This window comes from Pithys albifrons, chromosome 3 (genome assembly GCF_047495875.1).
Source record: "Pithys albifrons albifrons isolate INPA30051 chromosome 3, PitAlb_v1, whole genome shotgun sequence".
Lineage (NCBI taxonomy): Eukaryota > Metazoa > Chordata > Aves > Passeriformes > Thamnophilidae > Pithys > Pithys albifrons.
Genome location: NC_092460.1, coordinates 17054706 through 17079042, shown reverse-complemented (window position 1 = coordinate 17079042; position 24337 = coordinate 17054706). Strand labels below are relative to the sequence as shown.

The window sequence follows — 24337 nt, the reverse complement described above, 5'->3', positions numbered from 1 at the left end:
TCGCTCCTCTGCCCGCCCCGCACTCGGCCCGGCAGAGCCGCCGCCGCAGCCCGAGCCCAGCCCAGCCCCGGTATAGCCACCGTCGCCCGAGCCCCGCAGCCGACGCGGCCCTCCCGCCTCGCCCCCATGGAGGATTACCACAAGCCCGACCAGCAGACGCTGCAGGCGCTGAAGGACACGGCCAACCGACTCCGCATCAGCTCCATCAAAGCCACGACCGCGGCCGGCTCCGGGTGAGTGCGGGAGGGAGGGATGGCGGGAGGGAGGCGGGCGTGCAGCGCCCGGAGCGGAGACGCGCTGGCCATCCATCCATCCCGGGGCAGCCTCCGGGCGCGGGATGGCGCCGGGCGGGGCCGCGCCGTGCTCCGGGGCGGCCGGGCCGTGAGGGGATGGTGCGAGCCCGGCCGTGGCGCGCTGTGCTCCTGGGGCCGCGCTGTGCTGCGGGCGGGGGCTCCGCTGTGCGGGGATGGTGCGAGCCCGGCCGTGCCATGACGTGCTGCCGAGGCCTTGCCGGGCCGGGCCGTGCCGCTCTGTGCTGTGCTGCGGGCGGGGGCTCCGCTGTGCGGGGATGCTACGGGCCGGCCGTGCGGGGCTGGGCAGAGCGGTGCGGGGATGGCCCGGGCACGGCCCCGCTCGCCCCGCAGCGCCGGGACGGGGGCGCGGAGCCCGCACGTGTGGCGATGGCGATGGCGATGGCGGCGGCGGCCGCGCCGGTGCCCGCGGGGGTTGTGGCTGCGGGCGAGGTCGGCACTGCCAAGCTGGAGCAGGACTGGAAACCAAAGAATTTGTGCCCGAGGCGCAAGCGGCTTCTTTTTCATTGCGTGCCCGTCAGTTGGAACTAATTCTGCACTGAATTTCAAGTGAGCCCAAGTGGGATTATCTGTGCCGTGCCCGCGGTCTCCAATGGGCAGCTTATTCAGGCCTCTGGACAGGATTTAGTGTGGGCTCTGATGTGTGCAGATTCCAGGGTTATCCTTCCTTTGATCGTGCTTTACCTATGGAAAAAAATCTCTGCAAACAATCCACTTCTGCTCATGTAAAATTAAAGCCATTTTTTCTGCTTGAATAATATGTTTCAGTGCCTCCATATAAAGTGCTTCCCCCTTTTTTTCTTTTTTAATATATTCCATTTTGTTGCAATTTCCTCCTTTGTACTTCTTTGAAACTGGCTGCAGTGGTTTAAAAAAAAAAAAAAAGTGAAGGCATCCCTTGGATGCTAAGGTTGGTGTGAGAAAGGCGGTTTGTAAAATATTATAAAGCTTCTTTGAATTGCTTTACAGTCTCCACCCTGTGCCTGGCATGAGCTGCCTCACATGGCTCTGCAAACGCACAGAAACTGAACTTTACTCGTGTCGTTTGCAGGCAGCAAATGGAAATGCTGCTGTGGTTCTTCCTGTGAAATGGGGCGTTGGGACGCGGGAAAGCTCCCAGCCTGCCCAGAAGTGGTTTTGTACAAATCCACATCTTGTTGGGTCCAGTCTGGCGGGAGAAGTACAGGATACCCAACAATTGCTCTTTTAGGTCTTGATTTGTTTCAAAGCTGCAGCGTGCAGGCAGAGTTACACAAGCCTGTGTGAAATTTTAGGTAAGAAAAATTGGGCTAAATCTACTTAGAATGACTCGGCCTTCAGTGTTGAACTTCTAGTTTGTATTTTAAGTGTGCCCAGAGAAGTGTGGTATTACTTGCCATATCAGCAGATAAAATTATTTCTCTGCTTTGTCTGATGTGCTGTTAAAGGATAAAGATCATGCTACAGCCTCTGCTTCTCTTCCATGGTCCATGGAATTCCACAGTAAAACCACTTTCACTACCCTGCTGCAGAGACAGCAAAAGTAATTTTTTCTCAAGCTTTTTAATCCCAGTTCATGTGTACTACAGTACTGAGTCCTTCTTCCACAAAGGCATTTCATTAATCCCTCTGGTTTATTCTGCCACTGGAGTTGTGTAGTCTGAAATTATTACACAACCTGATAACGAGCAGATTATGAAAGATGGGCTCTGGAGGGAAGATTCTTTTGGCAAGTCATGTATTTTCTTAATAAGATTTGATTGCCAGGATGATGGTGTAGTAACATGCCTAAAAGACAGTCAGTCTGTTGTGGAGTTAGACAAAGCACATATACTTCTGAAACATCTCTACATTATAAATATATTTCCTAAAAACTGAATGAGTCAGCTTAAATTGCTGATGTGCACTGAGAATATGGAAAGGTGTCTGAATGCAAGTTAAATTTAAATAGAAGCTTACAGTTAATTTAAAAAATACGTTGTCATGCTTGTTTTGACTTTGGTAAGGAAATTTGTGTTTGTTAAAGGTGTAGTTTGTAAAAGCTGAAGGAAATATCACTTCAGACAAAGCAGGACCTGCCTACTACTTTCAAGGAAGTAATTTCTGTAAAATGTGTCGTGTGTTGCAACACAAGTGGTGATCTGTGGTAGATCTGACACACCAGTTCTCGTAGCCTTTACTCGTTCTACCTTATGTTAAAGAAAGTACAGCCTTTGCCTGGACAAGATCTAAGTCAGTCTGATCCTGAACTTGCTCAAACCCATCACTTTGAGTGCTTCACCAGCTGTGGTGGAAAAATTCAGTGAACTGGAAAAAATTTTGTATTTAAAATTACTTACGTGGGCAAAAGTTGGATTGAGTTGGTTGTAAAGATTGAACATGCTTGCTTTGGGGTGTGGAAGAAGGGGTTTTTTCAGATAAGTAGTGCAGACATTTCCATCAAAACGTGTAGAGTCTCTCCTGTGGCTGATGATAAAGTTCTGCAGTTTTGTAACAATGTCTTGGCTTCCTCGAGTTGGATGGTTACATTCTTTAAAGTGGAAGTTGCAAGAGTTTCTTAAGAGGCCGTTAAGTTTCACAACCTGGTGTGATCACTTGTTACAGTTTATTTTTCATTCAATCTTTTAGCTTTTGTCTTGGAATCAGTGTTCCATTTTAACCTTTCACCACTGTCCTTTTTAGATGAAATGTGGACATGGAGATAATATCCATTGATGCAGAGTAATAAAAAACACCTGCAAAAGTGCTTTTTTTGAGTAATTATTTTACTCTTGATCTGTGTGGATCCAGGATTTGGGTGTCCTAATGGACATCAGTTTGGTTTCCCACTAAAGAGCTGCATTTCAAAGTTAAGACTTCAATAGAATCCACCAGAGAAGAGCATTAATGGGACCAGCACCACGAGGTTTTGGGTTGTTCATCCATCAAGATGTAGTTGTTTTTTACAATGATTTTTGGTATCTGATAAGCATTTAAATTTTTGGTTATTTCTAATAGTAGGAATTCATGTAATTAACCTGTAGCTTTAACAAGACTTTTTTTTTTCCAGTTTTCAGGTAATTTACTTAATTTTTCTACCTTTTTTTTTTATTTCCACATGCTACCATTTTAGGTGGTTTAAAACTTTTTTTACCAAGACCAGGAGTTCATAGAAGTATGGTTAAGTACAAAGTTAATAAAATTAAAGGAATGAAAGCTTTAAACAAGCATGTAAGGCTTCCTGATTAACTCAAATATGTAAATATTTACTAATATGTTTGAACCATGGTTTAAAGCTAATTCATTTGGTTCCCTGTGTGTGAGTACTTACTAAGGGATGGACACTAACCAAAATTTGTATTTTGCTAGTGTTTTGCATGTTTTTATTCTCTTATTACAGCACTCTTTGGGATGTTGGGAGGGAAGGTTTATTACTATTAAAAAAAATACTCTGATTAAAGTTCTAGTGAAAGTGTTGTCTAATCCTAACATGCATGGTAAATGTACATGTGGAAAACAAAACATGACACTTTCATAGTAAGTTTGTCCTGATTTATACGTAGGGTCAAATATTTTAAAAATATTGTGCTAAAGATGAAGAATAAGTGTTGGTAGAAAAGGAAATGAGATGAAACTGCAAGTTATTGTCAACCTTCTGACTGTTCATCATCCACTTCAGTAACAATGACCAATGTCAAAAGTGATCCTACTTACACCAGTAAAATATGAAAAATGCTACTTTCCACACTCAATAAAGATTTTTAAAGAGCCTCCTTGCTACTTTTAAGCTTTATCCCAAGTGAAAAGCCAAGGCTGGTACACTCAAGTGGTCAAGTAGTGCCATCCCTTCCAGGTGCCTAACAACAGTGATCATTATTTAAATTACAGTAATGTAGATAAATAACAGTAATTCTGTGGCCTTCTATTGCATTTCAAGTGAAATGTGTACCTTGTCTTGGAATAACTCATTATTTGCCACTTGAAATAACCCGTTCCAGGGACCTCTATATTTTCTTGTTAGTACTTTATAGCACAGTTGCCTCCAAAATGGGCCTGTGTGTTCCTAAGGCAAGTTGTAACTGAAGTATTAATTTGTGCTGCTGTTGAAGAATGTTCTGAATATTGTCCCAGATAGTTCAATGGGACAGACTATCCCAGATACTTATAAATGTTTGATAATCTGACTAGTACAATGTTTCAAAGTAATACAGATGTAAATGTAGGAACTGTCAGTTCCTCTGGTAGCCAAAGATTAAGCAAGTCAGTATTTTACAATGTGTATCCATCCGTGTGTTTACTGGAGACAGGAAATTTCCATATCCAGTTTCAGTAGAAGATGAAATACAAGAACTGCATTTTTAATGCCCTCTTTAGAAATCAGAATTTTAATTCTATCAGCTCTAACGTGGTAAAATAAAATGGTTCCAAATTTATACAATTATAAATGTTCCAGAATTTTCTGCAAAAGTTAATCTTGCATTCCCAGTCCCTGTCTGAGCACCAGGGCCTGAACAAGTTCTGGTGCCACACTTAATTCCTTCACTCAGTGAGTGGCACAAGTCCTGTAGAAAGCTCCCCTTGTTTCCTCTGTATCTGTGTGGATTTCTACCACCAGGTAAATCCACGGGGTCTGATTTCACGCTTCACAGTCGCCCCTGAGAGTGGTGGTCCTTGGCATGGAGAAGAACAGAGAGCTCTCAAAGATGCATCATTGAGCTTGTCAGCAGGGTCTGGATTGAACATCCACTTCAACCAGAAAAGTGGCTCCCTTTGTCTCAAAGTAGAGCTAATTAGCATTGGGGGAATGGCAGATGGGATGGGTTACCAAACACTTCAAGTGGTGTATTTTAATGCAGAGGAATTGGGGACAGGTAAAGCGATATTTTAAAGATACAGTCCTGAGCAAACTGTAACAAGAAGTGGTAATTTTGTGTCTTCTTGACTTGTAGCCACCCTACATCATGTTGCAGTGCAGCAGAGATTATGTCTGTGCTGTTTTTCCATACCATGAGGTACAAAGTGCAAGACCCCAGAAATGCCAGCAACGACCGGTTTGTTCTTTCAAAGGTAAATAATAACTGTGTTGTGATCCTGTTGCACTCTGCTAGTAAAGAGCTACTGTCTGTAGATTAAATTGACTGGTCTTCCTTGACTTGTGTTTAATTATGCTTGCATCTGCACAGAAATCTACTGAAAATATTTGAAAGCTTGGAATTTGTCTGCTTCAGAAAGATAAATAGAGGTTGGTTGAATTAAGATGTAGCATAATGTAAAGATAGGTTGAAAGTGTCAGTATAAAGTGTCTTGATAAGTCTTTGCTTTGTTGTTCTATTGTTATATAATAAATGTTATTAAATTGTCTATAAAATCTATCAAGATTCATTTAGGTCTGTTTTATTTTGGCATAACCAATTCTCTAACAAGGCAGTAGTGCCTGTGCTGTCCTTGCTGACTGCAGCCCTGCTGTTGTGCCTGCAGTCCTGTCTGCCACAGTGGGCACTGATTCCTGCCAGCTGCTCAGGGACCATTACACCAAACAGGGCAGTTAGTGAGTAGTTTGCATTCCTACTGTTCCAGGATGATATTAAAGTCAGTGCTACTTCTGAAGCCACTGTGGGTCAGAAAACAGTGAACCTCAAATCTGGGTTGGCTGTTGATGCTTATAACCCTTTGTGCTCTTAGAAATCACAGGGACATTTTGATCATATGACATTAAGGCAGGTGAGGAGCCCTTAGAATACATGATGATGTGAAGCATGGCAGATGAAACGCTCCAGTTAGGCAGGTTCCACCTTTGAGTCAGAATTCCTCATGCAGTGGCTCACACTAGTGCTGTGTAGCCCATGGTGTATGTCCTGCCACTGGATATAACAACTGCTGCAGCTTCTGATGGACATCCTGAAACAAGCAATAGGGGAAACAAGCAGCTGATGCTGAGGGGGCAAAAGCAAAGCACTGAGAGTTGCTTCTTCATGTTTGCTTTACCTCTGTAATTAATCAGGGTTTCTGCCCAGAGCTGCTGAATGGTTTCAAACCCCTGCATGCTCTTGACTCCTGGTGGCTCCAGGGTGGATGATGAACTGCTCCTTTGCAGTTGTCCTGTTGGACCTGACCACAAGGGTCTGAGGGTATAAAGCCTAAAACTTTGTCTGTTGTTCCTCACTGTGTCCTACCTTGTGTACCTGTGTATTAAGGAAGTTCTAGGGGGAATAACACTTCCTTGTTCATCCATTTGGGATGCTCTAAGCAGGGGTGTGGGGAACTTGGAAACAAGCATCAGTGTGAATGTTGCATTGTAAAAGTGTTTTATAATTCAGTGTTTCCTTAGTGGACACAAGAACCTGATTCCAGGGCTTGTCAGCTTTGTAGAGTTTTTGTCTTGACCGTAGGAAACTGTCAAACTTGTGCTTTGTTTAAAACTTCTGTTTCTCCCTAGGGTCATGCAGCACCAATTTTATATTCTGCTTGGGCAGAGGCTGGATTTATACAAGAAGCAGAATTACTGAACTTGAGGAAAATTGATTCTGTGCTAGAAGGACACCCAGTACCAGTGAGTGCTTGTAACCTTTGATATAAAATGATGCTTCCTGTGAAACAATAAGAAGCATGTATTTTATGGCAATTCTTGGTTGCCAGCTGTACAGTACAGGAAAGATGAAGAGTTCTAAAAAGAATGATGATACTTATGGCTTCTGAATTGATGTCTGTGTTTGAATGAACATGTAAAAATTACCTTTATTGTTGTTGTAAAGTTCCCCCACATGCCAGTATTTGACATTTTAAAAAAGGTTTATGTAAAGTTCCATCCAGGCTTTACTTGCTTTTTAAGCAGCTTTGAGGCATTTCAGGAGTTGACATCCAGTTTTGTAACCTCATTGGTCTTTCCATTTTCAGCCAGTTGTTTCAACTGATGCTTCTTTACACAAAATCATCAGTTCTTAACTGCTGCCATCCGAGGCACAGTGGAGAAACTGCTGGGCCATAGGTACAGTTCCCTCTCAGAGAGCCTGGTTAGCTTGTTGCAAGGCAGGATTTAGAGAGTGTACATTGTTATGGCTGAGAAGTTGCATTTTGATGTCTGTTGAACTTCTCGCACTGCAGTTTAGCACCTCTGTTTCTTATCTGTAAAATAATTGTTGTCTTTATATTCTCAGAGACAAGCTTTCACTGATGTGGCCACTGGATCCCTTGGGCAGGGTCTTGGTGCTGCATGTGGAATGGCATACACTGGCAAGTTCTTTGACAGAGCCAGGTAATTCCATCTTCATATTTCATGGTTATAGGCATTTAGTGGGAAAATTTTGTGAAAATAAATTCTGTTCTTAATCTCAATCAAGAAAAAGCAAAACTCATTTATTCTATTCTTAATTCCCAAATCTAATTTAAAATTCAGCTTTTTAGTGATAATCACTAGTGATAATTACAAAGCTGTTGTCAGTGAAACTACAAGGGTTTAAAGGTTAACAAGAATTAGTGCATATATGTGTTCCTTTTGAAACCTGACAGCATTGCAAGGTCATGCTTCTGAGCAAAGAAGATAGTAATTTGTTGGAGCAGCCTCTTAACTTCCAGAGAGTAGTTAATAGCCATGTTGAGACTGGATGTGTCCCCTTAGAAGGAAGGCACAAGCCAGAGATGTGTCTGTTCAAAGTCAGACGACAAATAATTGAGAAAGTTAAATAAGGAACTGTTATGGTCAATAATTACCTTATTGGATCATAAATTAGGGCTCCAAACTGTTATCAGAAAGGCACTCAGCTCCACAGAGATAAAAATGACTGCTTCTGCCATTTGTTTTGTGCACAAGAAAAAAAGATGTCTAAAGGCAAATCTGTATGAGGAGGAAAATAGCCTGATGTAGTTGATAGATTTTATGTGACAGTTCTAGTACATTCGAGCATAGGCTGCCCAGTTAATGTGTCCTACACTTCACTAGCTTGAAATCATTTCTGTGAAAGATGACTTGCTGATTTTAATTGAGTTTAACAGATGCTACGTGTGGAAAAAATCTAACCAGTGCTTACATGGCAAAAGGAAAAGGTGGTCTTGCGTGCAGCACTGGGGAGCAGCTTCAGTGAGAGGAGTTCAGATTTAGCTGAAGGCAGGTGGGATTCAGAGCAAATTTCTGTTACAGATTAATGTCTAGTAAAAAAAAATTGCCAATAGACGTCTTGATTTTTTTGTTTTAAAACAAAATTATATATTTATATATTATATATTTGAAGGCTAATTTACTATTCTTTTTTACTTTCAGTGGGTAATAAACATTTACAAAGCTTTGTCATCCAGAAAGAGAGAGTGGTAATAGAAGAAAAATGCAGGGGCTGAAGTCTGTAGAGATGAGACAGTGCTCCTGCTAACTGAGTTTTACCTAAATAAAAGGCTTCAGTTTTTAGAGAAATAGTCTAAAAAGTCATATCATGTTGGTTAACTTTTTCCTGAATTCTGAATCTGGTAATGGAGCATGCTTTCATCCATAGCTGGGTTAATCCACAATTTAGCGTTTCCTGAAATTCAAGTGTTGGTTGTCCTTCCACAGAGCCCATGGCAGGAAGGAGGAAGCAGCAGTGGCTGTTCCTGCATTGTTCAGATACTGCTGAGTCACAGTGACAGGGCTCAGTGGGCCTGTCCCGTCAAGCCCTGCAATGGGAGGCTTAAGACTTGATTTTTTGGAGACAAAGCTTTGGAAGGGAGTGCAGTATTTCTCATCTAATTCTTCTAATGTGTAACAGCTCAAAAGTATTTTAATTTGATTTGTCTAAGGTTATGTAACATTATCTGAGGTGAACACATTGAGCAATGGGAGTTGAGTTTGGGATAGAAAAAAGCAGTGAATTCTCTCTCTGAATTGTTGGAAGGGGTTTTCTTTTGATTTAGTAGTGCTTACACATCAGACTTAATTTATTTTCTTTTGAATTTCTTCTAGCTATCGAGTGTATTGTCTGCTTGGAGATGGAGAGTTGTCTGAAGGCTCTGTTTGGGAGGCAATGGCCTTTGCTGGCTTTTACAAGCTCGATAATCTCGTTGCCATATTTGATGTTAACCGCCTTGGACAAAGTGACCCGGCTCCTCTGCAGCACCACGTGGAAATCTACCAGAAACGCTGCGAGGCCTTCGGGTATGTGAGGGGAAGGAGCTCGGGATAATCTCTCGAACCAAACTGTATGTTTTATTTGCTTCTCAGAATTGTTCCAATTAGCTTGCAGCTCTAAAAGATGCCATCACCAAGGAAGATGGTCTTTCATAATCCCTGATGTTGGTCGACTTTATGGGTACAGTAGGAACATGAAAAGTGGCAGAATTTGTTGTTTAGAGAAAAAATAAGAGGAATACTTACTAGATACATTTGTTATTGGATAGTAAAAGTGTTTTTATCACATTAAATACAGATTTTATAACTGTGGGACCACATGTACTGTCACAGTATTTAGATCAGAATAAACAGCATGGAAACCTTGAGAATTCTTTGTGTATTTGCTTTCATTTAGTTTCATATTTCTATGTAGATGCAAAATGCATGATAAAGACTGCCAGATACAACAGCAGCCATGCAAATTATGATGGAACACTTACGTTTTTTAATCAACATCCATTGTCAGTTTTCATCTCATTTCTGATTAGAAATGGCTGAAGAAATGTAGGATAACTTAGTTATCTGTGGGCTGCGGATCTTGCTCGTAGCTGTTGACTCCTCTGTGACTCATTTTGATTTACAAAACAGTAACTGATATTTTTTATGATCCCAAAAAAATGCTTGCGTGTGTTCCTGGCATACTTTGGGTCCCTTAAAAAGACACTGCATTGGAATGGTGTTAGTATTCGTTATTGTTATTGCTGACTGCCAGAGAGTGTCACATGCTAAAACCCTTTAGAAAGAGCTGATCTGTTTGTGTTCTTAGCTGGCATGCTATCATTGTGGATGGACATAGTGTGGAGGAGCTTTGCAAAGCCTTTGGCCAGGCCAAACATCAGCCAACAGCCATCATTGCAAAGACTTACAAAGGCAAAGGCATATCAGGTAATCAAACATCTATTGCTTTGCATACTCAAGTATATGATATGTGCATGGTATTGCAATAAAGGTGCCATTATTAAAAATAAGGAAGTTTAAAATTTAATACATTGGAAATGCATTGTATCCTGTCAGCTTTTTGACTTGATCATCCTGTCATACAGTCTGAACACTCAGAATTTCACTCTGTTGTCTCTTTCCTTTGTTGCCTTTTCTTCGCCTGAGGCCTCATTGGGAACAGCCAAAATGGGACTCAGTTCTTCATATTACCTGGCCAAGTGCACTTCCAGATCCCTGGTTGCCAAGCAGGATTTCCTCTGCTGGCAGCTGTACTTGAGTTGTTACTCTTCAAAAAGTCTTTTCCAGTCTGGAAGTTGGCTGGGGATAGGGGCAAACATTGGACCATATGACTTGCTCTTGAAAATTGCCCTGACAAAAGAGGGCCACCTTCTTGCCATGCCCTTGATCCACACTCACAGAGACTACCCTGAGAAGGAAGTAACTGTCACAGAAGCTCCCTGTTCCCTGTTTTGCAGGTAGCTGGGTCTGCTGGTCCCACCAGGCAGGATAAATGCAGGGAAAACAAGTAGGGGTGCTGCAGTTACTGTTTTGACAAAGTTGCCTGAGACAGGATACATCTGTTACCATCAGGTCATATTGAATCTTTTCATAGTGCCACTAAGATCCTTTTGGAATTTCCACTCAGATAAATGTTGTTGTCTGGGGGACAGGTGTGTACCTGCACATCTGAGCCATAGTATGCAGAATCTTTCAGACTCTCTGTACCTCTCAGCAATGTGAGTGCTGAGAAAATGAGCACGGCTCTTGCAAGTGAGATGTCCCAGCTAATGGAGCCTTGTATCCATGGAATGGAGTAAATGCATGTTCAGGTGTCAGGGATTGCCATGATTTTCTTCGGCTGCAGCACTCTGCAAATTTGCATTTCTGACCAGATAAAGATTAGTAACAGGAGGGAATATCTTCATTCCTTTTCATTGAGTAAGCAAGCGATGTTCATTATTTGCAGTGACTTACTCAGGGAAAGCAGCATATCAGGCAGAGAGGTAATTTGGCTGTTACTGCCAGGTATGCAGGTAAGAGTCATCAGAAGCTATTAAAATAAAGCTGTAAAACATCGAGTCTTGTTTGAATTAGACAGCTTGGCTAACTGTTGTTTCAAACTTAACTGACTTTGTTTAATTAGGCCTAATGGTTGAAATTTGATGTGAAATGTTCACACTGATTTACTCATTGCTTCCTGCTGCACGTACAGATCAGGTCTGGTAGGCGCCAATTTAAAACCAGTTTCAAGTAGAAGACACTGGAATTTTGTCACAAGTTTGGAGTGTATGTAATTTGATTATTCCTCTTGTGTGTTTAAACATGTCTGTCTTAATGTAATTGATTACTATTGTAATTGTTTAAGGAATTTCTTTTTTGGAAGACAATACTAGACTGTCATACTCCACTGCATTTTTATCTAGGTAAAATCTGCAGCTAAAAAACTAAATTGTTTTTACACTTTTCTTACTTGTAATGGGATTTTAAATACACAGGTGTTGAAGATAAGGAAAGCTGGCATGGAAAGCCCCTTCCGAAAAATATGGCTGAACAAGTCATTCAGGAAATAGATGACAGAATCCAAAATAAGAAAAAGCTTTCTCCAGCCCTCCCAGAAGAAGATGCACCTATAGTAAATATTAGGAACATTAAGATGCCATCTCCACCAACTTACAAAGTGGGAGAAAAGGTATTCCCTTCTTTTTCATTGTTTGTCAGAGATTTCAAAGTGGGAGAAAGTTTAAATGTATGGCAGGAGGTTTTGTGTTATCCTTTGCCACAATTTCAACTACCTCTCAGTAGGCAAACACTTCTGAGGTGTGGCCCACAATCAGCTCAGTGGGTATTGAAGGGGTATATTAAAACAGGAAGATTCAATCACTCTTCTTCATTTTGTGATTATTATCAATTATCTAAACTACTTCTTGTGCATTTAAGATTAAAGAAACTCCATGAGGTTCAATGAATTTCCATGATTGAAAAGCAAGGTTTTAAAAATTTGTAGGGAGGTGCTGATTCCAGCACAGATGTGTGTCCTAATGCTGAGTGTGGATTTATTCTTTTTTTTTGTTTGCTCTTCTGTGTGTCACCATTCTCATATATACTTTTGATACTGCTATCATTTAAAATGCCTTTGGTTGTGTTTGGGTTTTGACTGTATGTTCATGCACTTATGGCAAAACAAGAAAATGAGAAGATACAAAAGCCTCTAGAAAGAAGAAGTTACAAGAGCCCTGCTGTGTTTCCTTTTCCAGTGGGCTACACGCAAAGCTTATGGGGTTGCACTTGCAAAACTGGGTCACGCCAATGATCGAGTGATTGCTCTGGATGGGGACACAAAGAACTCCACCTTCTCAGAGCTCTTCAAGAAGGAACATCCCAGTCGCTACATCGAGTGCTACATTGCTGAGCAAAACATGGTAACTGCCCTCTTGCTTTACCAAAGACTGGCATTGCCTTTCAGTGAGTCTGCTTAGAGTGGGGTTCTAATACTTGCTTTCAGATAAATCTATGAGGTCATTGTAGCAATAAACAAATTAGGAACCTTGTTTTAATTTCTAAAGAGGTGCCCTTTTAGTAAATACCAGTCCAAATAACACAGGTAAATCCATTCCCACTTAGTAAAGATAATTTTTGCCTTTTGGAGATAGCAAAACCATGTCCTTTGGACTGAAAGTGTAAGTCTTTGATCCATGAAAAGAAAGAGGGGCATAACTTATAAAACTCAGTGAACAGCTGCTTGGAGCAGATAAAGAAAAGAAGCTGATGGTAAGAATCAACAACAACAGCTCACAGCTGGAGCAAGGAGCAGAGGGATGCAGGAGGATAGACACTGGGAGAGTGAGTTATAGTGAGTTCCCTCCTTTCCATGTTGGAAAAGCCAACAGTTAGGAGCAGGACTGGACAGATTTTTAATCTGCTAAATTTTTAGGACAGAAGTCCCACAAACAATGTCTCAGAAACAACTGATAAACAAGAAGCTCACTGTTCTTGTACAATCTCCCTCTGCAGGTGAGCGTTGCAGTTGGTTGTGCCACTCGTGACAGAACTGTTGCTTTTGCCAGCACCTTTGCCACCTTCTTCACGCGGGCATTCGACCAGATCCGCATGGCTGCCATCTCTGAGAGCAACATCAACCTCTGTGGCTCCCACTGCGGTGTCTCCATTGGTGAGGACACTTGCCTTGGGCAGCAGCACCCCCAGCCATCCAGTGATCTGTTGTGTGGGACAGTCAGTGCTATAGCTCAGGGGGTGTAACAGTGATAGGGAGTCATGGTCACAAATTCACTTTTGTGAGACACATTGTTATTTAGAAAGAACTAGAAGGATTTCCAGCCGTTGTCTCTTTTTTTTTCTTTGCTCTGATGAAAGTAGGACTTTCCCTCCCAAGCTTTTCCACTGTGCCAGTAAAGACTGATGTAAAGGAATTGGACTGAAACAGAGGAGTTTAGATTGCTGTTCATCTTTACAGCTGATGTGGTGAGAATAGCTGTGTCCTTACTATTTTGTTTCCCAGTCTCTAAAGGGAGATACTAATGGTACTATTCTTGCACAGATGCTCTGGTCCATCAATCTCAAAACTCTTAAATCACCAGTTTGATCTGATTTGATTTGACCAGTTTGCTTCACCTTATTTCAGTATTTTTTACTACTGGAACTATTGATGTGTTGATTAAAAAAAACCCAAATCTCTAAGTACTGATGAAACAGGAACTGTGAAGCTGTTATGTAATTCAGGAAATTGATTGATATCAAAGTTTGGGTTGGAAGGGAACTTGAAGCTCGTCTCATTCCAACCGCTCTGCCATGGACAGGGACACCTTCCACTAGACTGGGTTGGTCAAAGTCAGGCAAGACTTGCCCTTGGGGAAGCTGTGCTGGTCTTGAATCACCTCCTGTGCTCCACGTGCCTTAGCACAGCTTTTAGGAGGATGTTCCACCTTTTTCCCAGGCATGGGGTGGTAGCTGGTAGTTCCCAGGATCCTCTCTTTTCCACTTTTTAAAACTGGGTGCAGCATTTCCCTTTCAACAGGGACTTCACATGACTGCTATGACTTTTCAGATATGGACAGTGTCTTGGCAACTACATCAGCCAATTCCCTTGGGACTCTGGGATGCATCTCATCAGCTTCCACAGACTTAAGTATCAGGTGGTCATGAACCTGATCTGGTTTGGTTTAATCCTACCTGGCAATGAAGTACCACACAACTGCTCACAAAATCCCTGCCTCCACAGTGGAATGGGGAGGAGAATCAGGGGAAAAAAACCCCTGGGGCTGAGATAAGAGCAGTTTAATAATGGAAACAAAGTAAAATATACTATTACTAATAATAATAATTGTAAATAAAAAGGTAAACCCCAAGAAAAACAAGCATGTTACAACTGCTCACCACCCATTGAGCCATGCCCAACCTGAGCTGTGATCAGCCCCTTCCAACCAGCTCCCCCCAGTTCATTGCTGAGCATGGCATTCTGTGTGTGGAATATCCCTGTGACCAGTTCGGGTTGGCTCTTCAGGCTGTGCTCAATGCCAGCTTGTTGTCCACCTCCTCACTGGCAGAGCATAAGGACACTGAAAAAGTCCTTGACTTAAGGTAGACAGCACACAGCAAACCCCAAAACACCAGTGTGTTATCAACAGTATTCTCATCCTAAATCCAAAACACAGCACTGTACCAGCTGCTAAAAAACAAAACAAAACAAAAAAAAAAGCTATTCCAGCCAAACCCAGGGCATGTGTTACAGCTGGAGGGACTTTGCTCCCCCAGTCACTGTCCTGCAGTCCATCCCCTCAGGAGGAGTGGGAAGAGGGATGGCCAGTGGAAACTAGAGCAGTGCAGTCAGCACATCTCAGCAATGGGCTGAGGGTCCTTGCCAGCAGAACCTTGTCTGGCCTTGGCTTCCCATCATAACTCTTTGGAACACGTTAGATCATACTGGGGGGTGATTTTGGTTTCAGGGAGGAAGAGAGTTTCATTTTTTTTAACTGAAATGCATAGACATCACCCATGAAAACAGGAATAGACTTGCATACCAAGAAGGAAAATGCAAGTAGACATTCATGCTTGAAAAGCTAGTAGGTATTTATAGGGAAAATGGGAGACAGAGACTGCTGACAGGGACAGGAAGTTAAGGCTCTCCACATACATCAGCTTTTTAGTTGATTCAATAGTTTTGTATGGCAGTATGTCTGGGAGGAGAGTTGGGGTTTTTTGTTTAAAACAAAATAGTTTGACCTGTAATGATAATAAACAATGTGTAGTGTCATCCAGAACCTCAAACTTGCTATAAGCTGTTCTGCTGTAAAGAATATGCTGCAGTAGTGCAGACTGTAAGTAGAGTGTATCAGATTATGGCTTTTGTATGTCATTAAGGGAGGGATTCTTTTATAAGCCTCTTCTCTTATTAAAATCAGTCCTCCCACCTCATCATCATCCCCAAATTGTCTCATAGAACTACACTTCCAGGTTTCGCTTTTCAGAACTTGGAATGTTCTTCTGGGAGCTGTGACTGGGAAGTGCATACTTATAAAGCTGTTGGAATTAAAAACCTCATTCAGGCCTCAAGTTTGATTTTGAAAATAGAATTTCAACCCCAAAGTTTTGCAACTTATATAAAGAGTTGTAAAGAAAGTTACTCAGAGAAACACTTGAGCAGTTAGAAAATTCAATTTTAAATTGAAGGGTATGAATTAAATGTACTTCCTGTTAGAACTTTGGGCCTGCATGGAATTAAAAATCTGCATGGAATTCAGAATCCAATCTGGATCTGTGGTGCAAATTGAAGTTTTATGTATGCAGTTCTAGGTAGGCCTGGGCTTCTGCTGCATTGAAATTTGAACCCATTAAATTTATGAGAACTATCACAATGACCTTCTGAACTTGTACTAAGTTCACTCCTAGACCAATAGTTCCTGATGGACCAAAACATTAAGTAAGTTTTAAGGTCATAAGAAAATAATGGAAAAATCTGTGTTTTCCAAACTTAACATATAAGGAAAGAAATCATAGTGTACATGTGTCAAAAATAGATGTATCTGTTATTCAGACACCTTTATGTCCTGCACATTTGATACTGTTCATATTAAGCACTCACTTTTTTAATAGAGCTATAAGTTTAGGTTTTGAGAGTTACACTCTCTTTTGATCTGTGGTACTCTAAAACCATGTAAATTGGGATTTTCATAAAGACTTAGGACCAAACAACTAGTCTGTAAATTTCTGATCTGAGCTGTGAGTGCTGGTGGTATTGGCTCCACCTTAGCAAAAGCAGGACAAGCATGAGTAACTCTCTACCTTGGATACGCTTCGGATTCAGGTACCTGATTATTTTATTCTTCATAATTTCTCATTTCTTCTATGTCTACATTGTGCGGGTGCATTTTAGGAAAGGAAATGCCCACTGCAATCCCACTCACTCACACAGAGTGCACACAGGTTTAGAAACTGTGATGAGGTTTTTCCCATGTCATGACTGAAAGCAGAGACACTCTCTCCTCCTGGCTGGTATCCTTTCTTAGGAATGTACAGTGGCAGAGTTCAATGCTTGATTTCTTTAACATGTTTAAAGTTCTTCAGAGTTTTGTGCTGCCCTTATGAAAATACTCTCCTCCTTCCTCGTGAACTCGTCCTTCTTGACTAACAGGTAGTGGGTGCATGTGGGAAGGCTCATGGCCCTGCTGCTGCAGGCTGGGACAGGACTGCATTCAGAGCTCTTTGCATGGCTGGTTTGGAGCAGTGCCATTCCCAAAGCTCCGTTACATAAGGTCACTGGGGGCGGGGGGTGTTGTGGTGGTTGTTTCTTTAACCATGAAAAATCATGGCACGTGTCTGGCTAACGATTCTGCTTCATAGGTCTGCAGTTTATGCCATGAGGTGCTTGAGTTGTTAAATTAACAACACTGGTGCTCTACTGCTCCTTAAAGACTCTTATGGTATTGAAAAATACATACATACCCTTCATTTAATCTTGAAATGAGCCTAAGAATTTGACAGTAGTTGTACCGATTGCAGTCTCCACTTGATGGAACACATGCCGTTCCCCTTTCACCTTCCCAGCAGTTTAAATCTGGAGGAACATTTTCTGACAAGTATAAATTTTGCTTGTGTAGTCTCAGTAGATGTAAATCTGAAGATGCTCAGATATCTTGTGACCCTCTTTCTGAATCTGTACCTTTCCTATTTGGTTGTATTCCTTTTGTGTGGTTTTATTGTTATATTTTATTTCCTATTTTTCTTTTTAATCCCAGATTTCTTTCTTTTTAGTCTCTGTCTATCCTTATTTACTATTTAGATGGTTCCAAGTTTAAGGAGAAGATGATTCTTTTCTCAAGCAGGTAGACTTGCATGTCGTGTGTGTGCCTGATTTTATACTTTTTTTTGCCTGGTTTACGTTGACCCTCACTGCTGTATTGAGTGATTGTCAGAAATGTGCACTCACTCTCTTGTAACCCTGGTTTAATTCTTTCAGGTGAGGATGGGCCATCTCAGATGGGACTGGAGGACCTGTGCATGTTCCGGGCGATTCCCAACTCCACTGTGTTTTATCCCAGTGATGCTGTATCCACTGAAAGAGCCGTGGAAATAGCTGCCAACACCAAGGTTTGCATCACAGTATTTCTGAGCCAGAGAATAATTCTCTTTTGTACCACTCTTGTTGCTTCTGGGATGTTTCTTGCACATCTCTACCCACATAAATTCTTTCAAAGGCTCCAATGTGGCAGTGGGATGCTTTCTTTACAAGGAAAAGTTGCAGACATTCTGTCAAGGCTAGGCTAGTGCAGAATGAACGTTCTGGAATGCTGTGGACCAGATTTGGGGAGACATAAATGATTACATGGCAATTGCAGTTTGCAACTGTACTGGCTCAGAATAAGGGTGTTAACTCTCTTAGGTCTCCAGCAAACTTAAAAGTGAACTCCTGGTATGATGTGTCAGGGGACAATATTGAAGCTGGATGTGGAAAGATCTTGAGGATTTTGGTCATGGAGTGCCTGTAGGTGAAAGCTCAGGAGTCAGGTGCTCTGTTAGTCTAAGGAGCCCACAGCTTCTGGAGGCACTGGGAGCTGGTGCTCATGAGAGTTCCCAGTCCCACGGGCCATCCTTTGCTTCCCTGTTGCCAGTGATGGATTGCAGTTAAATTGAACTGTGGCTGAAGACAACTGAGACTTCCCATGTGGCTATGAGAGAGTTTCTGATCTATCTGACCTTGAGCTACTTTGACAGTGATGATCAAATGCCACTGGTAGCATTGGCCTGGATCATCTCCTTGAAAGAGGAATTTTACTGGAGAAAGGAGCAAATCATCTGAAAATTTTCAGTCTTGCTACTACAGCTTTTTGGTGAAGGAGTGTAGAAATCTAGTGTGTAACAAATGTGAAAAAAAGATGGAGGGTGGGAAAGGAGGATGAGGAGGAGATTAAACTACAAGTTTGTTAGTTCTTCTGGAAGGGCATCTGAACATTACCTGATGGAAAGCAATTTTCCTTGCTCTCAGCCCAGCCTTTCTTCTTTTGCTTTAAAATTGATAAGAGCAAAATTTGCATATGTATGGCAAGGTTCTAAGATCTAATTAACTGGAGTAGGATTCTCCATTTCCACAAGAGAACAAAATAGAAATGAAGATCTTGGAATCGGAAAGGAAGAGGAAGTGAAGTGGTTTGTAATGTTGGAAGCAATCAGCTTCCGAAAAAGGTCTAATGGGAATTGGTGAGGCCGGGGGAGTTTACTCATCAGATCCAGAGGTAACATAGACAGGTAAACACCAGACAAACAGAAAAAGTTGGTTTGCTGTATTTTTTATAGGGTTTACAACACCTTTCTGTGTTTGTAACTTCTCACGTTTACTTTGGAAACAGGGTATTTGTTTCATCAGAACTAGTCGTCCTGAAAATCCTGTCATTTACAACAACAACGAGGACTTCCATATTGGACAGGCAAAGGTAAGCATTGCACAAATAAACAAAATCAGAAAAAACAATGCACTGTTCCTCTTGTAAAAGCCCTTTTCTCTCTACAGCACTGCAATGCCAAAGATTTGATCTTTTCAATAAAGTCTCTAGAAATGTAAAAAAATCAGTACGGTTTATTGTTAATAATACATGGGCACATTTTCTTGCAGGTGATTTTGAAGAGTAAGGATGACCAAGTGACTGTGATCGGAGCAGGAGTCACCCTGCATGAGGCTCTGGCTGCAGCAGAGCAGCTGAGAAAAGGTGGGGCTTTTTTTCTTTTTGAGCATTTAACACAGCAAAAAAATCAATACCAGCCAGCCTAACTGCTCACCCTTTGTACTGGTAAACATTAATTAAACTGTTCTAGACAGGTAGTCAGTCACCTGTTAGCTGATACAGTACTACATGTTACATATCTGCCAGTCTTGCCTAATGGAGTAGGTTTTAGTTGGCTTAGCAGCATTAATAGCAGTGAAAATTGCCAAACTGATCAGCTCAAGGTCTCCTTAGAATTGCTAATCTGTGTGATAGTGCCCTGGGCAGAGGCTTGGAGGGAGGCAGTGTGTGAGAAGAAGGAGTGGCACATGGTCTGGGCAGGCCAGGAGCAGCACAATGGGCTGCAAACAGGCTGGGGACCAAAGCACGGGCTGAGGACCAAAGCACAGCTTGTCACCGTGTGCCCTCACACAGCCCTGCAGATGTGGCCCCACAGGACAGCCCCAGCTCGCTGCTGCCTCGGGTTTCTCAATGGTTGGATCAGCTCTGTGATAGCATGGGAGGAGGCACAGTTCTGTGGCAGTGCTCCAGTGCACTGACATCTCACAGCCATGATAATCCTTCAGTGAAAAATGAGAAAGAAACCGTCAAAAGCCCATCTGTGAGTCAGGGGCCTGTGCCCAGGAAGAGATTACAAATAGCAGGAGATAATGCAGTTAATGCTGCCCGTGGCTTATGGGGAGCTTTGTGTGCAGTATCTGGGTGGACTGATACTTTGTTTTGACCTTGAGTCACCAGGCTTGGAACATTTTGAAAACTGTATTTTCAAAACCATTGTTATTTTTCTGCATTTACTGACTTTGCAATGCTCTGCTGATCTTGAAGAGTGAGTAACCACCTCAGGAGAAATAATCCCTTAGTGTAGAGGCAGTGTCTAACACCCAAAATGTTTTGGCCACTAAAGAGCCTTCAGTCACAAAACTGTGACAATAGGGCCTCTTCATGTGTAGGAGTTGACCCAGGGTTCAGGATCAGACAAAACCTCAGTAATTGCTATTCTTTATGAACAATTGCCATTTGTGTGCAGCTTTAATGAGCCATCTGGGCCTGCCTTACGAGGGCAGGACAGATTCTGGGTTTGGTGCCAACCTTAAGGGTGCCCTGAGCAAGGCTGGGACAGTTCAGACAGACATACCTGGGAGGTGGCAGCCTGCAGTGAAGAAGGAACTCAGAATGCCTACAGACCAAAGAATCAGGAGGAAATTGTGCCTGGCTGGACAGTAAAGTTAAAGGTAAAATAAAGGTCTGGTAAAAAAATTTTGCTAGACAGTCTGAATAAGGAGGATTTTCTGGTGGCTGGATTCTGCTCCTACCTGGGAGAAGGCCAGTAGATGACTCTTTTGCTGATGGGCACACCTTGGGACATTGAGTCACTTATCCAAGGCTTTTCCATCTTGTCTGTGAATGAATGGTTATTACTATGGATACTACTATTCCACAGGTGCATGGAGAAAGAATGCATACAAAAATTAGGGTTGGTTGAGTTAGTTCTGTGGTAGACAAGCCATAGGTGCAGGTACCTGGGAGTTACTGTAGGCAGTTTTCACAACGGTCTAGAAGGTCACAGCAATTGCCTGTGCCACTGGCATTGTCCTGCACACTCCAAATTCATGTTGCAAATCATTTCATTCTATCTCTGCAGAAAAAATCTTCATCCGTGTGATTGATCCCTTCACTATAAAGCCCCTGGATAAGAAGACAATACTTGAAAATGCCAGAGCAACCAAGGGCAGAATCATCACTGTTGAGGACCACTACCATGAAGGTGAGCGGGGTCTGGGAGGTCACAGCCCTCAGGGGTTTCTGACCCAGGAGAGGAGTAGGGGACCTGATGCTCTTCCATTAAAACAAGAGAGATTTCAGCCTTTTTTCATTGCTGTTACGATTATAAAGTGACACTGAGGGTTGAAAGTTTCCTAAGATGTCATGGGTTGATCAGGGCTGCCTTTCTGATTACCTCGGCCTTGTGTGCCCTTCTGGTGTTTGGTCCGAGTGGAGTCTGGATTCATTTGTGCCCAGTGAAATTGTAAACTCCTGCTGCCTGCAGGGGCTCTGCACAGGAGTGTTTTCTGAATGACTGTACAGCAGCTGCTCTGCAGGTGTGAAATTGAAAGAGAGACCATTGCTGTGCAGGCTTCTTAAGTATTCCATGTGTCCAAAAGCTTGGCTCCAGGTTGCTTGGACTCGGGTGGTTTTGGCAGTTTCAACCATCACTCTGGGATAAACTGCTCTCCTCTGCTATTGTAGATATCTACTAATAGAAAGGAGTAGATGTAATTATGATAATAATACTCTACTTTAAGGTGAGCATCACTCTTACCAGGTACATGAAGAGAGCTGGTTCTACTGTCAGTGCTAGATACACCATACTTTTGTTCCAGACTATGGATGGTGATAGATGACTGAATCTCATAATTTTCTAGCTTAGTGTTCAACTCTGGACAAATATTTTACTGCAGATTTGCAAGATGGCAAAATCATGACACTGTGAGGTGCTGAACAGGCTATTTAAGGTGGCACAGTGCTCTCTGGTGCAGGCAGGGAGGGCAGGGCAGGGCAGCCGTACGAGCATCAGAACCCTGAGTGCATTGCAGGCCCCATCAGGCTGATCTTACCAGCTGCCTCCCAGAGGTTGCCTCTGGCTACAGGCTCAGTTTGGCTGGTTAAACCCCACCATGGCCAAGCTGTGGGAAGCCTCTGATCCTGGATACACCCTGACTGAACGGCAGCACCAAGGTGTCTCTCCTACCAGGTCTCAGAGCACATAATTTTGACATGAGTCCTGTTTTCTTCTTCCCTGGTGCTCTTGCTTCCAGTGTCTCTCCTGCCTCCACAGAGTTCCTGCTGCATCCTTTGTCCCTGTGACTGATAGTGACTCAGTCTGAGCTGAGCTCTGAGCAAAGGTTGCGAGTGTGTTACATAACCAGAGAGGTGCCCAGCAGCACGTACAGGCACTGGGGAGAGATGGAGCTGAAATGCTGCTGAGATTGGTTGGAATTTCAGCACGTTAAGTACATTCGTAAATACTCTTCAGTCTACATGTCTTGTTAAAGCCATCCCTCAGCGGCTGATGCTAAGGTGCCAAGAGCTGGCTGACGGTGCTGTGCCCTTGAGAGGCAGGTGTTTGTGGCTGCTGATTGGGAAGGACTTCAGAAATCTCAGGCTGCCTGGCCTCAGAATGCCTTTGATACAGGGAAAGGTTTTCATTTCACACTTGGCCAACTCAGACACATGTGATTGGGTGTTTTCATAAGCCTGGGGACCAAGGCTGTGGCTTGTAGGGCCCTTTGCTCAAACAAACAGTCTGTGTGTTCCCTGCTCAGACACTCCAATCTAGGCTATGTTTGCCCTCTCTCCCCAGGTGGTATCGGCGAAGCTGTGTGTGCTGCAGTCGTGGGCGAGCCCGGCATTACCGTCAGCCGCCTGGCCGTGTCCCAGGTACCCCGCAGTGGGAAGTCAGCAGAGCTGCTGAGGATGTTTGGCATCGACAAGGATGCCATCATGCAGGCTGTGAGGGCAGCCGTGTCCAAGTCCAGGAATGCGGAGTAGTTCGAAGCATCTCACACTGTGTTACAAAGAGCTGTGTTCAGAGAGGTGCTGTCAGTTCAAGGCAGGCAAAGGTGCTTTATGTAGAGAGTTCTAATAAAAATACCAGCTGAAAAAAACCTCCTGGGGTTTCATCTCTTTTTAGTCTGGGGGTTTGGTGCATTGGGGTAACAGCTGAATGTGTCCAGTCCCTCCTCTCTGCACTGCCCCCCAGCCATTAAAAACCAAAGGCCAGGAGGAAGCACCTGAGGGTGCTACGGAAGAGGGGAAGCAAAGGGGAGGTGGGGCCAGCAGAGCCCTGGAAATGAGCACTGAGCCCTGGGCTCAGGGAGGATGTGCTGAGTGGTACTGCAGTGAGCACAAGCTCATGGAGGGAGGTTGAAACTCTTCACAGAAATTGTATTTTTGAGTGCTTGGCCAGTGCTGCAGCCTGCAGCAAGGGTGATGCTGAGATGGACTGAAGAACAATCTGGTAGAAGAGCAGGAGATTCCCAGGTACCCAAGAGGATGTAGCTGAAAGTGTAAGTTACTTTTTTTCTATAGAATTGACTTTTCTCATGTGAGCTGCTCCAAGTTGGCTGAGCTTTTCTTCTTCCATGGTGGGATGTGCTGGGTAATTTTTTAAATGTTTTGATGTTTTTAAATGTTTTGGTTATTTTACCCTTAAGTTTCTGTTTAAAAAAAAATTCATTGTTGACTACAGAGTACCAAATTGGAAACATTTAGTACTGAAATGTTTCTCATCCTGAGTATTCCACAAACTGCCTTTCAGCAAGATGTTATGCAGCAGCAAACACTAAAAAAGCCCTTTTCATCAGAGAAGGTGACTAGTTTTCAGTTCACCCAAAAGCCATTTGCTGTTGACAGGTCTACCTGGGTCTGAGCAACACTTCATTTGCAGACTAACACAAAATATACAGTATTTTAGGATGACAGAATATTTCTACAAAGACATGTAAATAGTACATGTAAATGAGAATATAAGTATTAGGAAATAACTGGTATCCATCCTTCTTGCTCAATTTAGCCCCTGAGGTGCTGGGTGGGTGTTGTGCTGTGTTGGTACAGGCCTGGGTGCAACTGTTGGTGTTTCTGGCAGTGCAGGTGAACTGTAGGACCAAGTGATTGACACTGATGCTTAAGTACAACCAAAAAGTAATCTTTGTAATTTTCTGAACAAGGCTTGAAATTTTTCCTCTGAACCTCTGGGCTGTTTGGGG

At 42.8% G+C, this 24337-nt stretch overlaps 1 protein-coding gene across 1 annotated transcript; it reads left to right on the top strand.

Moving 5' to 3' along the window:
- On the top strand, positions 1-23236 carry TKT (transketolase). The gene is made up of 14 exons (XM_071550757.1): positions 1-233; positions 5219-5336; positions 6706-6819; positions 7424-7521; positions 9196-9387; positions 10169-10287; positions 11838-12031; positions 12597-12761; positions 13354-13510; positions 17813-17943; positions 19200-19283; positions 19463-19556; positions 21214-21336; positions 22933-23236. The coding sequence occupies exons 1-14, from the start codon at positions 127-129 to the stop codon at positions 23118-23120; spliced, it is 1884 nt and encodes a 627-aa protein (XP_071406858.1). The 5' UTR covers positions 1-126; the 3' UTR covers positions 23121-23236.
- The last annotated feature ends 1101 nt before the right edge of the window (positions 23237-24337 follow it).